Source organism: Choloepus didactylus, chromosome 21 (genome assembly GCF_015220235.1).
Source record: "Choloepus didactylus isolate mChoDid1 chromosome 21, mChoDid1.pri, whole genome shotgun sequence".
Lineage (NCBI taxonomy): Eukaryota > Metazoa > Chordata > Mammalia > Pilosa > Megalonychidae > Choloepus > Choloepus didactylus.
The window spans coordinates 5,818,250-5,837,311 of record NC_051327.1 but is presented as its reverse complement, the minus strand read 5'-3'; the positions used below and the strand labels follow the sequence as shown (position 1 = coordinate 5,837,311).

Genomic DNA, 19,062 nt, shown 5'->3' with positions numbered 1-19,062 from the left:
TGGGGATTGTACACACTCTTCCTGGTATTTGGACCCCAATTAGACCCATAGGGCTTGGTCTTGGGCTTTTGGAATCCCTATTACTCTGGGCAGAACACCTTACCTTAGTTTGGCTTCTCTGAGCCCGAATCCTGTCATCAGCCATGTGGCCACATTTGGCCCCTTTGTGGGAGCAGAGGTAGGGGCAGTGAGATGTATATGGTATATTGCAGTCTCTGTGTGCCTAGACTGGAAGGGGCTGGTGAACATGGAGCCACGGTGTTGCACATCTTCAGGGGGTACCTTCCACATTGTAGTTTATGTAAATGGTGCCCCCTAAAGCACAACTAGACCATAATGCAAATGGTGCCACTTGATTTTGTATAACATGGGGGGGCCCTATGTATACTTGTAAGTGAAAGCTTGGCTTCTTTTAATAAATAGCTTGACCAAAGGAGACGGAGCAAATGGGCAAGGGAATTGAAATGGAGAAGAGAATTAATTGGTGTGGAACTGTTGATTTTTGCATGCATTACCTCCTGCAGTCTTCCCAGTAACCCCCTGAGGCAGGTGTATCATTAACCCAGTTTTTCAGATGAGAAAACTGAGGCTCTATGAGAGCTGGCTAACTTGTCCAGAGTCACACAACCAGATTCCAGATTCCTATTTTGCTCCCAAGACTGGGAATTTAAAGCAAATTAAGTTTCAAAGATTTTTTTCCCCAGGGTCTTGGATAACTGGTTGACCAGGGACAAATACCCAGCAGAATTGAAAATATTTTCTGTATTGCACTAACTTTTATCCATATGAATTCAGTAAATTTCAAATTCCTGGTGTTCAGGTGACTCAGCTCTTTAAGGAGAATGAACGTTTAGGACCTCAGAGTTGTGAGTTTCTTCACAACACTCAGCCTCCCAGGCGTGTCCCGAGTCAGCATGTTTTCACCTTGCTTATTGTGCCCTCTTCACGTGCAGCCAGGATCCCACCCAGTATCTGATTTGATTGCCCAGATTCCCAGTTTCCCCAAATCCACTACAACCATCCTCCCAGGTCCCGAATGTTCTGCAATCACAGCAGAATGATAAATTTTATCTATTAGATTCTCCTAACAAAGGCTTAAATATGCATATCTGGAAAATTTTTCCATGAAGATTGGAATGAGAAGTAGTTTTAGGTAAATTGCCCACTGAACAGAAAACTTACAAATCAAACTCCTTTTCTGAGAATTCTGACCAATGAAATCTTTCTCTGGGGATTTTAAATCCCCAGGATTCTCTCTGAGATGACTGAGAGGGGAACCAAGGACCCCCTGGTGTTATTGATAATGATAATAATCAGAATAGCAACCCATGTTGATCCAGCACCCACTGTGTGCCATGTGTTCATGTATATTGCCTTCAATCCTTCTAACCCGCCTTTTCTTCCATTTTATATTTGAGTAAACTGAGGCAGAGAGAATGAAGGCTAAGTAAAGTATCTTGGCTTCTCTGATTCTGAAGTCCATGCTTTTGAAATTTCAATCCAGCCCATGTTTGAATCTTTTCTTTTAAAAAAAAGCTCTTTCACCCAGGGAAGTGAATCTCCCTGGCAACGTGGAATATGACTCCCGGGGAGGAATGTAGACCCGGCATCGTGGGATGGAGAACATCTTCTTGACCAAAAGGGGGATGTGAAAGGAAATGAAATAAGCTTCAGTGGCAGAGATTCCAAAACGAGCCGAGAGATCACTCTGGTGGGCACTCTTACGCACACTTTAGACAACCTTTTTTAGGTTCTAAAGAATTGGGGTAGCTGGTGGTGGATACCTGAAACTATTAAACTACAACCCAGAACCCATGAATCTCGAAGACAGTTGTATAAAAATGTAGCTTATGAGGGGTGACAGTGGGATTGGGAATGCCATAAGGACCAAACTCCACTTTGTCTAGTTTATGGATGGATGTGTAGAAAAGTAGGGGAAGCAAACAAACAGACAAAGGTACCCAGTGTTCTTTTTTACTTCAATTGCTCTTTTTCACTCTAATTATTATTCTTGTTATTTTTGTGTGTGTGCTAATGAAGGTGTCAGGGATTGATTTAGGTGATGAATGTACAACTATGTAATGGTACTGTAAACAATCGAAAGTACAATTTGTTTTGTATGACTGCGTGGTATGTGAATATATCTCAATAAAATGATGATAAAAAAAATTGCAAAAAAAAAAAGCTCTTTAAGGATGCTAACACAGAGCTGACATTAATTCCTCCATCCTGGAGAATATTCAGATAATTCAGAAACCAAAACTCCATAGCCAATGCCTCTCTTTTTTACCTTTGCACCAGCTGGGATAATTTCTTCCTCTTTGGTGATATACTCTGTCCATGTGTCCCAATGTCCACCACCTTGCTTGAGGAAATAAAAGTCATAGATGCTTCCTGGGCCACAAAGAAAGAGAACAGATCATTAGCACACAAAGGGTTTAGATCTTACATTTAAGGTATGCAGTATAATAAAAACTAACCCCTGAATCTTTGTTCCTCCCCTGGTGGGCCCAGGACCACATCTGATACTTCATATGGCAACGACATGATAGGGTGGGGCCAGCCACACCTGTATTCTAAGGGTGGGGACTGGCCACACCAGAAAAACCAATCATGTGATCATGGTGTTGGGGGTTTGAGTCAGTCGTATCAGCCAGACCTCCCCGACCTTTGGGAAGGGAGGGGGGCTGCAGATTGAGTTCAACCACACGGGCATGGACACCACCAATCATGCCTACAGAATGAAACCCCGTAGAAACTCGGGGCATTCGAGGGTCCTGTAGCTTCCATGATTGATAATAGCATCGCCATGCCAAGAGGGTGAGGTCTCTGCTCCCCACGGAGAAGTCAAGGCAGCTTAGCATTTGAGACCCTTCCAGACCTCACCCTCTGCGTCACTTCCTTTGGTTTCTTCTCATTTGTTTCCTTTTACTAAAATAAAACTAGAATCATAAGTATAGCACTTTCAGTGAGTTCTGTGAGTGGTTTAGCAAACCCGAGGGGGTGGTGGGAATCTCTGAATTTATAGCAACTTGGTCAGAAGCACAGGTGATCTGATGCCTGAAGGGCAAATCTTAACCTGGCCTAACTGTGGGTACTTAGAGACAGAATCGAATTGAATTGTGTTACTGAAGTATTTGCAGTGGATGTCAGAAGTTGAGGGAAGTTGATAAAAGTTTTTCCAACAGTTTCAGCTATAGGCATCTAAAATTATACTGACATAGTTGTGGTAAAACTTACATGTTGCTGGTAACTATGTAAATTGAAACAACACTATTAAAAGTGTAATGGCTTATTTGTATAAAAACAATACCTACAAATTATTAAATTATTTTAAATAATATCAACAGGACATACTAAAAAGAACAAAAAAAGAAAGCAATAAATCACTCCAAATCCTACATCCAGAAATAACTTTTGATGGCCATCCCTCCAGCCCTTTTCCTAGGCCCAGAAACATTTAGAAGATAGAAGGGCAGACGGAATAAGAAAGGATATGATAATGGGATCATTTTACATATACTATTTAAAAATAAAGATATCACATTTAATTTTATTTAAATTTAGCAGAAGAAAAGGAGACTAAAGTGAAACTGAAGGAACTGCTGAATGTGAGGTAATTCTTCAAGAGATATTAATTTCTAAATTAAAAAAAATCAAGCCATTAAGGGGTTTAAATCATCATGCTTTTTTTAAAAAAAATCATTTCATCTCCCTTTTCTATTGCATTTTAACTTTTTATTAGGGAAAAATGAAAAATTACATGAAAGCAAGGAGCCTAGTATAATAAGCCATCAAACCACCATGCATTCATTATTCGGCTTCAACAATTATGAACATTTTGAAATCATGTCTCATCCATTCCCCACCACAACCACCACCATTTTTCCATATTCACTTTTCTAATTTTCTTCCTTTCTTGTCCTCTCTCCCTTCCCCTTTCTCCTTTCTTGCTCTCCACCCCCTCCCCAAGGACCCCTCTCTCTGTCTGGATTATTTTAAAGCAGTCAGACTAATAGCATTGATTTCTTTATGAACTAGGACGTGATTAGCTTTCACTCTTCGTCCACCTCCCCTCCCCTGCCTCCTTCTGCCGTAGTTGATGATAGAATTTTTACTTTCTGAGGATTTTTGACATTCATATTTGGTTCTGCAACTATAATTCCCTCATTCTTTCATTCCTTAGTCTTAGGTCTATATTTAAATTCGTTCAATACTCAATCTCAGGCCTTTTAACATGAACCATTCTAGAGTTCTTTATTTTGATCCATCCATTAGTTGGCCGATTTAATTTTTAGTGGCTTTTAAAAGAAGGGTCTGATAGGTGCACAATTCCCTCAGTTCTTGCATGTTTGAGAATGTTGCTTTCATACTTGAACAGCGACTTGGCTGAGAGTAATATCCTCTTATATCACATTTCCTTTCCCTTAGAGCAGATGTTGCTCTATTCTGCCTCCTTGCATTTTAGGTTTGCTGTGGAGAATCTAGGGCCCATCAGATGTTTTTCCCTTTATTGACTTGTTTTTCCTACCTAGTTTCTTGGTGGAATCTCTTTTATCCAGGAAGCCCAATAATTTAATCAGGCTGTAAGTTTTGGTCAATTATCTGTATCAATTTTTCTTAGAACATAGTATACTCATAGAATTTGTAGAAAGTTCTTTCATCATTTCAGGAAAAATTTCCCCATTCATATCTTTGTTATATTGTCTATACTATTTATTGGGTCTCCTACCTCAGGAATTAGCTTTGTTTGGCCTCCATACGAATTCTATTCTCTGCAATTGCTTCAATGTCTTTGTCATTTTCTTCTGCAGCAAGCGTAACTTTCCCAAACTTCTCCTCTAAGCGATTTGTTAGCCTTGCATACTATATTCCTTGCTGGTTCTAATTTATTTATTAGATCTTTAATGGTATTGTTTGCTCTTGATTTGTTTTTTTGGTTCTTCAATCCCTCTTTTTTAAATCTCATTCTGTGGTTTTATCACTTTATCTATAAACTTTTTTTCAGAACAGCTTCATTGAGATATAATTCATATACTTTCAGTATATTCAGAGTCATACATCCAGCACCACAGTCAATTTTAGAACATTTCATTACCCCCAAAAGAAACTCCCAAGCTTCTCAGGCATCACCACCACCGCTAGTTTCCCCATCTTCCCCCCAACCACCACCCACCGTAGCTCTGGTCAAACACTACTTTCTATCTCTATGGATTTGCCTACTCTAGACATTTCATATAAATGGAATCATACAATATATAGTTTTCTTGTGACTGGCTTCTATCACTTAGCATATTTTCAAGATTTATCCATGTTGTAGCAAGTATCAGCACTTCATTTCTTTCTACTGTTGAATCATATCCCATTGTATGACTATACTACATTTTATCTGTCCATTCATTGGTTGATGGATATTTGAGTTGTTTCCATTTTTGGGCTATTATGAAAAATGCAGCTATAAACATTTGCATACAAAATTTTTGCATGGGCATGTTTTCATTTCTTTTGGATATATACCTAAGAGTGGATGGCTGGGTCATATGGTAATTATGTTTGACTTTTGAGAGACTGCCAAACCATTTTGCAAAGCAGCTATAACATTTTACATTCCCTCCAGTAGTGTATGAGGGTTCCAATCTCTCCACATCTTCACTAACACTTGTCATTGTCTTTTTGATTATAGCCATCCTAGTGGATGTAAAGTGGTATTTCATTGTGGGTTTTCTCCCCTGTATTAGAGAAGTTTGGGTTTAGAGAATAACCATCCATAAAATACAGGATTCCTAGATACCACCCTAATATTAACATGTTGCACTGGTGTGGAACATTTGTTATGACTGATGATAGTACATTTTTATAATTGTACTATTAACTATAATCCATGGTTGAACTTAGGGTTCACTGTTTGTGTAGTGTAGTTCCCATGGATTTTAAAAAAAATGTTGTTACCCTATATAGAATATAACATTTCCTGTTTGAATCACATCAGATATATATATTTCAGTGCTGTTAATTATGTTCAAAATGTGCTACCATTACCACCATCCATTACCAAAACATTTCCATCATTCCAGATAGAAACCCTGTACATTTTAAGCCTTAACTTCCCATTCCCTATCTCCACCCCATCCCCTGGTAACCTAAATTCTAGATTCTGACTCTGTGGGTTTGCTTATTCTAATTATTTCAAATCAATGAAATCATACCATATTTGTCCTTTTGTGGCTAGCTTATTTCACTCAACATGATGTCTTCAACATTCATTCTTTTTACAACTGAACAATATTCCATCATAAGTAGATACCACAGTTTGTTTATCCATTCATAGTTGATGGACACATGAGTTGTTTCAATCTTTTGGCAACTGTTAATAAATAATGCTGATATAAACATTGGTGTGCAAATATCTGTTCAAGCCCTTGCTTTCAATTCTTTTGGGTATATACTGAGTCATGGGATTCCTGGGTCATATGGTAGTTCTACTTAGCTTTCTCAGGAATCACCAAACTGCCTTCCACAATGGCTGCACCATTTTACACTGCCACCAGCAAAGAATGAGTGTTCCTATTTCTCTGCATCCTCTCCAACACTTGTTATTTTCTGTTTTTTAAATAGCAGTCATTCTAATGGATGTGAAATGGCATCTCATTGTGGTTTTGATTTGCATTTCCCTGATGGCTAATGACTTTGAGCATCTTTTCATGTGCTTATTGGCCATCTGTATATCTTCTTTGGAGACTGTCTTTTCAGATACTTTGCCCATTTTTAACTTGGTTTATTTATCTTTTTATTATTGAGTTATAGTGGTTCTTTATATATTCTAGAGGCAAGCTCCTTATCACATAAGTGATTTGCAAACATTTTCTTTCATTCTATGGTTTGTCTTTTCACTTTCTTGATTTTGTCCTTTGAAGCACGAAATTTTTATTTTGAGGATACCCAGCTTATTTATTTGTTTTCTTTTATTTGTGCTTTTGGTGCGTATCTAAGAAGCCACTGTTTAATCCAAGGTCATACAGATTTGCACCTATATCTGTTTCTAAGAGTTTTATAGTTTTACCTGCTATATTTAGGTCTTTGATCCATTTTGAGTTAATTTGTGAATATGGTGTTAGGTAGGAGACCAAATTCATTCTCTCGCACGTGTAGATATTCAGCTGTCCCAGCACCATTTATTGAAAAGTTCAATAAATTCAATTGTCATGATGCCCTTGTTGAAAATCAACTGACCATAAATGTGGGGGTTTATTTCTGGACTCTCAATTCTATTCCATTGAGCTATATGTTTATCCTTATGCCAGTAGCATACTGTTTATCTATAAATTTAAAAAAATTAAATTTCCATTATTACTAAGTTTGTCAACAGAAATATTTTCTGTTCCTTGTGTCATGTTTTCTTTCAGATTGGGTCTCTCTCTTTCTCTGTCTCTCTCATTTGCACAGTCACCATACTTTTCTTGCTCTGATATAGTGTGATACCTTTCCAAACATTATCTGAGGCTAGTTTTTCTACCCCATTTTCTTGGCCACAATTCAAGGATTTGCAAGTAACTTTCTTTTCCGTATAATGAGACTCTAGGGGTTGAATAATGGAGAAAACTCAGTGGCCCTTGCTAGGCAACCTGGACTCTGTGTTCTCTCTTTCTGAAATTAGGTTCAACTTTCTGGAACCATGGTCGATCCCCCTCCCACCCCAGCTAGCAACATGCCCTGCTCCTGCAGGGTTCAGCTCACATTTCCAACCTGGCACAGTGTTCTGGAAGATGCAAACCCTGGTAGTTTCTCCTGCTAAGGTCCTATTACACAGGGGCTTTCAGGGTGGAGGCTTTTCTTAGACATTTTATGCAGCTGCTCACTCACTGTTGTAGCTCATGTTTCTCCAAGCCTGTGATTACCAGTACGAACTCACAATTTTGTCAACTCATCTTTCCTCTCAGCATCACTTTAGCAGGACAGTGGGGTAGATGGGGGCTGGGCTGGGAGACGCATCATGTCAGGATCTTTTGTTTCTTTCCCTGTCCATACTTTTTAATGTTTATAGTTGTAACTCTGTCTTCAGTTCTTGTTTGGAAAATGTTTAGGCTTAAAAACAAATCTTTGTTGTTGATGTTCATTGCATTAGCTATTGGAGAAGGGAGCTTCTGTTATCCTACATCATCCTGCAGCTTTACCTAGAAGTCAATCTGGCACAACAATTTTAGAAAGCAATCTGGCATATGTTTACAGAGCTACATGAGTATGCAACACCATCTGTGATAGCAAAAACTTGGAAATAACTTCTATGCCCTTCATGGCAAAATTATGTCTTATAAGATGGATGGAATATTTTGCAGTCATTAAAATGATAGTTAAAAACACAAAGTATTAACACAGGAGATATTTTTAAAAAACAATGACAGATTAAAATAGAAGAATTAAAAAATGAACATATACCATTGAACTAGGTAAAGAGATGAAAGCAGGTAGACAAGCCTGAGAAGGAATTTTTTGAAAATGGAAATGTTTGTGACAGGGTGGTTTCAAAGAAGATATTTTTGACCATTTTTTCTTAATAGAATTGAATTGTTTTTATAATAAAAAAGGGGAAACTGAAAGCATGAATCAGTAAGGCATTTATCCCCCTTCCTTTGTTGATGATGAAAAAGCTAGTTTGCAGCTTGATACGGGAACAGTTAGGCCAAAGAGAAAAGGTCCAACTGGGTGAAAGTAGATTTACTAGCTGTGTGGCCAAGGCAACCACTTTCACATCTGTATATTGGGACTAATTATATGTCTTGCTTAGAGATTCACTACCGAGAGTGAATGAAATTACACGTGTCCAGCATCTAGCACAGCTCTTGGTACAATGAAGGGTGCTCCATAACATTTGGCTCTTGGCCTTTCTGCATTTCACGAGAGTGATGGCTCCTGTTACTTGTGTTGTGATTGTAACTCAAGCTCTGGTCAAGTGCAAGGGTGAGAAGGAGAGAACAGTAGGAATCCAGGGGGACTAATGACTTCTATCACCTCTGGTTCCCCCAAATCTGTTTTCCTTTCCTCTCCCCTAGGAGAATAAGGCTAACTTTTCAACAAAGAATTGAATAAGTTTTAAAAGGCATACAATGAATGAGTGAAGGGAAAGGGAGGGAAACTTAGTACTTTCTGCACAATAAATATCTGGGTTAAGGATTCATGTCCAGTGATGTGAACCTGACCTTGAGAGAATCCCCCAAAGGCCTGACTGCTTTTTTTCAAATGTGTGCTGTCCAAGGTGGTCCCTCTGGCATCTATTTGTGGGATCGACTCCCCCCAGTGGTTCTAGACCATGGAAAGCCCAGAAGACAGTGCCCCAAGAGGACAAGGCAGGCCTCTTTGGAGCTCTTCCTGTGGAAGGGCTACAAAGGCATTCTAAACTCTTTCAGGAGGGTGTAAGAAAATATGCTCAAAGCCAGATACAAGAGGCCACATATTGTATGATTTCATGTATATGGAATGTCCAGAAAAAGGTTAATGTATAGAGACAGAAAGTAAATTAGTGATTGCCTGGGGCTGAGGTTGGGAGTGACGATTAATTATAAATGGGCCATGAGGGATCATGTGGAAGTGATGAAAATGTTCTAAAACTGGATTGTGGGAATGGTGCACAACTTGGTAAATTTTATAAAAACAAATGATCTGTACACTTACTTACAATGGGTGGATTTCATGGTATGTAAATTATACCTCAATAAAGTTGTTTTGCAAAAAAAGAAAGTACACTCAGCACATAAAAACACACATTTTGATTCATGTGGGCTCTGGCTAGGAGCTTCCCAATTTCCCACTACAATACACATGAAAGCAGAGGAGAAAGAAGAGGAGTGATGTCACTGGAAACAAAGACAGAAAAAATCTGGGCAGAATTGCCTCTAACTATAAAGCAGATGAGGCTGGATTGAGAAAATTTATTTTAAGTGACTGTGTAAGAAAGGCAGGAAAGTCCACTTGATATTTTCCCAAAGGCTTCTCCAGAATGCAGAGACTATTATATCCAGCACAGAAAATCTGTTCCTCTTCCCTTCCAGATACTAATCTCTGAAGACTGTTCTCATCTTTTTCTCATCCTCTTCTCTCCAGGCCATCTTTCTAGAGCTGATAGGGGCAGGAGGGTCCCAGACCACAATGAGTAAGAAAGGGGGATAATCTGACACCTGGAATTCAGCAAGGTGTGCCTTGGTCTCCAGAAAATGAAGAGCCCCAGAAGCCCCTGGGTTGAGGAACTTCTCTCTTCTGAATGTTCATAGAATGAACAACCAGAAAAAGCAGCCTCCAACAGAAGGTATTGGTTGATCACATGTGGTCATTGGATCTTGGCCATCCTATAGCTCCTTAGTCTAGAACAGAGTTTACTGCATTTGGGCTCATTTGAAGGCATTTTATGAATGTTGAAAACTAGCAGGAAGAAAGGTGTGTGGTATCCATGGAGACAAAAGTAAAGCTTAACTTTCCATGGATGTGCTCACACAGATCACTTGAAAGTGTCGTTTTAGTCTTAGGAGAGTAGAGTAGCTGCTGCATGAGCAGATATACGGAGGAACCAGCTTGCAGTGTGTGCTGGGAATTATAGGTTTCCTTGTACTTCAACAGTTGAGTAGGAAGTGGAGAGAAGAGGCGGTGCCATCACAGTAGACAGGAGAAGTTACTTAGGCACTGCCTGGGAGCTGTGTAGATCACTTGTCATCCAGCTGCAGGTGGGAAGGAAAGATGCTTTCACAAAGTGGAATTAGAGTGGGGTCTGGGGCAATTCATGCACCTTCTCTTGACACAGCGTGAATGGACTGATCCTGAGGTAGGAAAGTGGAAAACAACAAATAGAATCTGTGGAAAAATATTGCAGTGCAGAGGTAAAGAACATCATATGGGAGATTAGCCTGAAGAGCTTATCTCTAAACCTTTTTTAATGCAGGACACAACTGAATTTCAGGAAACTTTGGTAACCTCAAGTGAGTGCTAAAAGACAGAAAGCCATAAGGAAAAATGAGGCAAAGATGAAAAGGCAAGAGAAGATAAAAAAGGGAGATGTGTGAGTAACAGAGAGGGTGACTGTGATAACAGCAATAACTGCTAATATTTATTTAATACATTCCACATGCCAGGCTCTATTGTATGTGCTTGTACATGTATCAACTCATTTAATCCTCACACGAACACACTGTGAAAACACACAATTCTTATTGTCCCATTTTATAATTGAGGAGAATGAGAGGGATTAAGTAACTTTGTATAAATGCAACCAACTTGTAAGTGCCAGTGCCAGAATTCAAGCCCTGACAATTTGACTCCATGGCCTGTACTTTTTTTTTTTTAATTAAATTCAGTTTTATTGAAATAAATTTACATTCCATACAATTATCTCCATAGCCTGTATTTTTAATCACGACACTAAGAAAAGATGGCAAGGAAATAAAAAAGTACAACAGCAGAATTAAAATCATTCAAGGCTGTAAAGACCGTAATTGGAGTTCGTGGAAACTGATATTAAAGGGAAGAATGAGAACCTCATCAAAAGGGTAAACACGACAACAAGGAAAGAGGAGATGACAGATATAGAAGCCAGAAAGGAGGTGGCAACTCATAGACAATTGACTTTCCAAAAGCAGGACTAAAGTTAATGAAAGAGAAGCCAAAATCAATGAGACAACAGAATAAAACTTGCCCACGCTGACTAAAAGGACTTGTCACATTGTAGGCAAAATAAACAAAAGGAGACTTGAATCTATACATAGTATTTTAAAACTTTTGGACCACAAGAACAAAGAAAAGAACCATCAATAGAACAGTAAACAAAAAACATAAACAGGCAACCAGAATATATGAAAAACAAACCACCATTAAGTATAAAAAAATAATCTCACTTCAAATTAAAAGAAGAAAGTAGAAAAAACGAGATACTATTTTCACATTTCAAATAATCTGAGATTAAAATAAGTGATAATAATCAGTATTAATGAAGGCACAAGGGAAATTCAGCAAACCTTTAAATATGTATTGCCTTTTTTGCTCATCAATTCTATTTACAGGAAATTATCCTAAGGAAATAATCATGGATTAAGCAAATACGTAAATACCAGAGTGTTGCTCATCATAGTATTGTTTATGATAGCAAAAAATTGAAAGTAGCCTGAATATCTAAAATGATAGGAAATTGGTTTAATACATAAATTTTGTGATATCCATTCAATTTTTTGTTTTGGTTTTATTTAATTAAATCATCATCATTATTATTTTTAAATTTTTAATTTAAAACATTTTTTTCTATTAATTTTTAACATAATCATTAAAAAATCATGTTGTATTGAGAATATCTTCTTGACCAAATGGGGGATGCAAAATGAGACGAAATAGTTTCAGTGGCTGAGAGATTTCAAATGGAGTTGAGAGGTCACTCTGGTGGACATTCTTATGCACTATATAGATAACACCTCTTAGGTTTTAATGTATTGGAATAGCTAGAAATAAACACCTGAAACTATCAAACTCCAACCCAGTAGTCTGTACTCCTGAAGATGATTGTGTAACAATGTAGATTACAAGGGATGACAGTGTGATTGTGAAAACCTTGTGGATCACACTCCCTTTATCTAGTGTATCAATGGATGAGTAGAAAAATTGGGACAAAACCTAAATGAAAAATAGGGTGGGATGGGGGGGGGGTGATTTGGGTGTTCTTTTTTATTTTTCTTTTTTATTTTTATTCTGATTCTTTCTGATGTAAGGAAAATGTTCAGAAATAGATTGTGGTGATGAATGCATAACTACATGATCGTACTGTGAACAGTTGATTGTACACCATGGATGATTGTATAGTATGTGAATACATTTCAATAAAACTGAATCTAATTTAAAAAAATCATGTTGTAGAACAAATTGTTTAGAGAATAGAAATCGTTCCCAATATATTAAGTGAAAAAAAAAATCAGGTTTCAAAAGAATAAGCACAGAATGATTCCATACTTGTAAAAAAATAGATCTCTAGGAACTTATATATGTAGGGAAATTCCGTGAGGATAGTTATAAAATTGTTTTTAGTGGTTGTCTTTTTAGCATATCTTTTATTTTTTATTACCATTATTCATAATTATCTAATTAAAGGATTGGCACTGGATTCTCACTTAGGTAGGTCATCTGCAGATGACTGTCACAGGTGTGCTAGGGAAATAGCAAGGCTCTGCAGAGTTGAGGGAGGACAGTGGCCCCTACTTGCTCATCAATATTTCTATTAATTTGAAAAATTTCAAGCATACAGTAATATTAGAAACACTGCACAGTGAACATTTGTGTACCCTCCTCTTAACTTGGCCATTAGCACTTTACTTATTTTATCGCATACTGTTCATCCCTCTATCCACCCATTAATCAATCTCATTTTTCCAACACATTTCAAAATAAATTGCAGACATCTATATACTTCCCCCTAAATACTTCCTTGTGCATATCATTAATTTGGGTTCGATATTTGCTTATAGGTTTCTCCTTTTTATATACATACAATGAAACGCACCATCTTAAGTGTATCTTCCTAGAGTTTTGACAAATGCAATTCAAGGCCCTCTCAATAAATACAACATCACCATCACTTCAGGATGTTCCTCCGTGATTTTCATACAATTTTTTACAATCACAAAAAGTAAAGCTATTTGGAAAGCACCTATAGTAGGTACTCCTACTGTAACAAAAAAAGAAAAGGACCTCCTTTTTGTTTGCATATATGCATACTGGAAGAAAAAGTATAAAAGCGATGATCTCCCAAATTTATTTTCTAAATTTTCTATAATATTACTTGGGTGGTAAGAAAAAAGCAATGAAAGCTACTTAAGGGAAACATCTTCCGATCTTTAGTAAGTGATGTTACACACATAGGAGAATAAATGCAGCCACTAAAATTATCAGTTTGAAAGACAATGTATATAGCAAAATGGGAAACATTTCAATGTGATATTAGATTAAAATGACAAAATTTTAAAAACTATTAATATGGTGAAATAATAACATCATGAACACACTGTGATCACTCGGCAAGGTGAACGGGACCAGAAAGGAGTAAGAAAAGCAAAAGTGGCCATATTTCCCATTCTGTCCCCTGGAGCCTGTTTGGTGATGGACTTATGGATAATTTCAGAATAAAAATAGAGTGTGATATCATCTTTATCTACATTTTTTAAACAGCAAACTAATCTCATAAGATCCTGACTTTAGAGTCCCCCATTTCTTATATAAATGGGCCAGCTCTGAAGAAGTGAACCCACCCAAGCAAGCTACAAACTCTATCTTGGTTTTTGTAAAGGACTTAATTACATAATCCGCACATTTTGGTTAGGTTTGGAACACGGAACCCAAACTATTATAGAGGGCACAATAACAGGTGCTTAATTACCTCTTTCTGGAAAGATGTTGTTTTTGGTGAGTTTGACGCTTTTGGGCCTTGGGTGGTTATCATCCATGCCCATGATTAAGTTGCGGAAAAACACATCGAACTTCTTCCTGCTATCTGAGTTGATGGTGCCAGCTACGGTCCACACCAAGGCAAAGAGGAACAGACCCTGCAGCCAGAGGAAGATCTGCTGGCTTGTCAGGCCCTCGAAGAATTCACTCTCCTCCTCTTCTGCTTTCTTGATTTCATCTAAAAGAGAGGAAAGGGAGCATCAGGGAAGGCTGCAGAGAGATGCCAGAGATTTAAAGGATGTGAACTGGATGATTTTACCTGTGAGGGACCCATTATCCACATGCGTCTTTAATTTTCATAACAAACTTATCAAAGAGGTATGGTTGTCCTCTTTTACAGATGAGGCAATTAAGGCCCAGAGAGGCCACACAGTTAGGATGTAGGGAAGCTAGGATTTGAATCCAAGCCTGACTCTTGACCACTACACCACTGCTTCTTAAGTGCACAGGGAACACCAGGGATCTTGCAAAAATGCAGATTCAGGTTCTATAAAGGTCTGGGATGGGGCCTGAGTTTCTACATTTCTAATGAGCTCCCAGGTGATGCCAGTGTTGCCAGTCCTTGCTGTTACCTTGAGAACTCGAGAAAAAACTGAGAATTAGATGGCTTGTCTTCCAGATGCTCCTTTCCCTTTTAGCACTTTGCCTCCTTCCTTCAGACATTCTTCCCTAAACCCATTGTGTTAACTTGGAGCTATGTACCCAGAAAAAACATATTCTTAATCTTAAACCATTCTTGTGGGTGTGAACCCATTGTAAATATGGCCTTTTGATGAGTTTGATGAGTCTGATGATCAGTTAAGATGGGCACAACTGAATCCTATTACTGGAGTCCTTTACAAAACAGAATGAAATTGAGACACAAGGAGAGAAATCCACAGGAAGAAGCCAGAAGTCAATGGAACCCAGAGAGGCCAGGAGGGGCCACCATGTGCTTTGCCATGTGACAGAACAGCCAAGGACAAAGGATCACTGGTAGCCAGCCCCAGAACGCCACAGTCTTCTGGGAGAAAGCATCACCTTGATGATGCCTTGATTTTGGACTTCTCCTAGCCTCAAATTCATAAGCCAATAAATTCCCATTGTTTAAGCCAACCCACTGCATGGTATTTGTTTTAGCAGCCAGGATACCAACTTCCCTAGAACTTCCCAGCTGCTTCTCCTCCCAGCGACACATAAATGTACTTGGTGGTCCTTGCCAGTTATGATGAATGTCCCTAGCACCCAGCTCTTGGTTTATAAATACCACTCTTCAATATAAAAAGCCAGAGCTCCTTAGAGAAATGGTTGATCGCAGGGCTGAGCCAGGGAAAGCACAAGATGAGTCTGTAACATCTTGTGGGGTCAGAAAATGAGGAAGTGCTTGAAAAAGGATGGAGGACATGTTGAAAAGACATAGGAGCCATCCTGAAGGAGCCCGCAACGGCCAAAGCCATTTGAGCAACAAAATAAACAATTACAGCATTGAATTAGAACCCAGAGAACAAAATAAATATCCACGAGCCCACACTTACCAAAAATAATTAAGTAAGTAGAGAAGAAGGTCAGTTCTTTCTTACAGAAGAATTCTAATTAGTAAATGTAGAAGGAATACAAATAGAAAATCACCATTAGGTAAACACCACTGTAAAACTGTTGAAGGCAAGATCCACCAATAGATACTAAAATCAGGGGGTGAAGTCTGAGGAGAAATGGGATATTTGCTTAGTCTCAGAGTATCTCCCTCAAGAAATTAATTGCAGAGGAAAAATAGTAAGTTAAGAGGAGAAACTTAGCTTGAATCAAAGTTAACTTCACTGGTAATAAGACATATCAATGTCATGTTCCCTGATATGATATAGTACTGAGAAGGGTACACCATCACTTCTGTGGGATTCTTACCCAAAATGAATAGCCTCAGCCTAGTTATGAGAAAATGTCAGCAAACCTAAATTGAGATATTCTATAAAATAATTGGCCAATACTGGTGAAGTGCTAAGGTATGAAAGACAAGGAAAGATGAGGAACTGCCATAGATTGGAGGAGACTTAGGAGATACAACAATTAAACGTAATGTGCCGTCCCAAATTGGATCCTTGAACAGAAAAAGGACATTCATGGAAAAACGTGTGGAAGTTGAAAAAGATCTGTAGTTTATTTAGTTCATAGTAGAGTACAAATGCTAATTTCCTAGTTCTGATTATTGTACTTTGTTATGTAAGATGCTAACATTAAAGGAAGCTCATTGAAGGGTTTACGCGACCCTTTGTACAATTTTTGCAAAATTCTTTAAGTCTAAAACTATTTTAAAATAAGAAAAAGTTTTTTTAAAAAAAAGTATTTGGTGTTTCTTATCTTAGGGTCTTGTTAATTCTGGTTGCCTTGTTCTTGCATTTTAACACTGAGTGAAAAGACAGAGTTTGGAAACCAGATGCATGTGTATCAAAACCCATGTCCCTAAACTCACTACCCTCCCCGCTACACAGGAAATGACTCTCAGGGATGTAAGTCTCCCTGGCAATGTGAGACATGACTCCCAGGGATGAGCCTGGCACTGGCATAGTGGGATTGAGAATGCTGTCTTGACCAAAAAGGGAAAAAGAAATGAAGCAAAATAAAGTTTCAATGGCTAAGAGTTGAGAGGTCATTCTGGAGATTATTCTTATGCATTATATAGATATTCCTTCTCAGTTTCTAGTGTATTAGAATAGCTAGAAGGAAATACCTGAATCTGTTGAACTGGAATCCAGTAGACTTGATTCTTGATGATAAGTGTATAACTATACAGCTTTTATCACATGACAGTTTGATTATGAAAGCCTGGTGACTCATAGGTGCATGGAGTGGTGAATGGGAAGTGGGATTTGGTAAGTTTTGTACAGGTTGGGGTGAAATCCCGATACATCCCAGAGTGATATGGGCAGAGAATAAAAGTGTAATTTGGGGGCTCCCCAAGGAACTGGGAAGAAATGTGGAAAAGTTGGACTTCCCCACCTGGGTTATTGCTGATTTTCCTGCTAACATTGAGGACTGCCAATTTAGTGGGCTGAGCCTCGAACTGGGGGCCTTCCCTTGTGAGGCTAGTTGCTGCAAGGGAGAGGCTAAGCCCACTTACAATTGTACCTAGGAGTCCCCCGCAGAGAGCCTCTTTATTGCTCAGATGTGGTCCCCCCTCTCTCTAAGCCTACTTGGCAGGTGAATCACTACCCTCCCTTCTACGTGGGACATGACTTCCAGGGGTGTAAATCCCCCTGGCAACCCTGGAAATGACTCCTGGAGATGAGCATGGACTCAGCACTGTGAGACTGAGAGGATTTTCTTGACCAAAAGGGGGAAGAGAGATGAAACAAAATAAGGTTCCAGTGGCTGAGAGTTTTCAAATGGAGTTGAGAGGTCACTCTGGAGGGTCAAGGGTGACCTTCCTATGCGCTGTATAGATATCACCTCTCAGTCTTTAGTGTGTTGGGATGGCTAGAGGGAAATACCTGAAGCTGTCAAACTGCAACCCAATGACCTTGATTCTTGAAGACGATTATATAACTATGTAGCTTGCACAGTGTGACTGTGTGACTGTGAAAACCTTGTGGCTTACACTCCCTTTATCCAGCGTATGGACAGATGAGTGGAAAAATAGGGACAAAAATTAGATGAAGAATAGGGTGGGATGGAAGGGATAGAAAGTTTTGGGTGTTCTTTTTTGCTTTTATTTTTATTTTGGAGTAAGGAAAAGGTTCAAAAATTGATTCTGGTGATGAACGCACAAATATATGATGTAGCTACGAATAACTGATTGTACACTGTGGATGACTGTAGGATGTATGAATATTATCTCAATTAAACTGTATTTTAAAAAAGTAAATGAATGATGGAGGGAGGAAGGGAATGAGATGTTTTGGATGTTCTTTTTTATTTTAATTTTAATTTTATTTTTTGAGTAATGAAAATGTTCAAAGTTTGATTGTGGTGATGAATGCATAATATATGGTGATACTGTGAATAACTGTATACTTTGAATGATTGTGTGTTGTGTGATTATATCTCAATAAAATTGCATGGAAAAAAGAAAACTTGGTGAGTGACACTCCCTTTAACCAGTGTATGGGCAAATGAGTAATAAAGTAATGACAAGAAATACATACATAATGGTGGGGGGGTAAGGGGTATTGGATGGTTTGGGTGTTCTTTCTATTTTTATTTTTATTTTTCTCTTTATTTTAGAGTAATGAAAATGTTCTAAAATTGATTGTGGTGATGAATGCACAACTATATGATACTGTGAACCCACTGATTGTAAACTTTGGATGGATTACACGGTAGGTGAATATATCTCAATAAAACTTCATTAAAAGAAAAAAAACACCATGCCCCAGTTTGCAGCAGCTGTGTGCATTTAAGCTCTCCTGAAGGAATTCAAAGCTATAGATTTGAGAAGGCAAGAGATGAAGTCACTCAGGGCTGGGAACAATAAGCACTTCTCACACTGGAATCTTCTTTCCTAGAGGACTTGCTACCCAAAAGGACAGTAGACAGAGCTTGGGAAAACAAGCAACATTTGCAAATAATAATGTAAATACATGACATTGTACACAATTGGTATATTTTTGAAAAAATAATGCTTACAAA

At 38.3% G+C, this 19,062-nt stretch overlaps 1 protein-coding gene across 5 annotated transcripts in view; it reads right to left on the bottom strand.

Moving 5' to 3' along the window:
- Positions 1–19,062, bottom strand: part of DNAH3 (dynein axonemal heavy chain 3) — a 208,830-nt gene that overhangs the window by 65,166 nt on the left and 124,602 nt on the right. For all 5 annotated transcript variants that reach the window (XM_037814725.1, XM_037814726.1, XM_037814723.1 and 2 more), the window contains 2 exons: positions 14,393–14,638; positions 2,291–2,394 (listed from right to left, as the gene is read on the bottom strand). In XM_037814725.1, the coding sequence (XP_037670653.1) occupies positions 2,291–2,394; positions 14,393–14,638 (350 nt within the window). The remainder of the gene's footprint in view (positions 1–2,290; positions 2,395–14,392; positions 14,639–19,062) is intronic.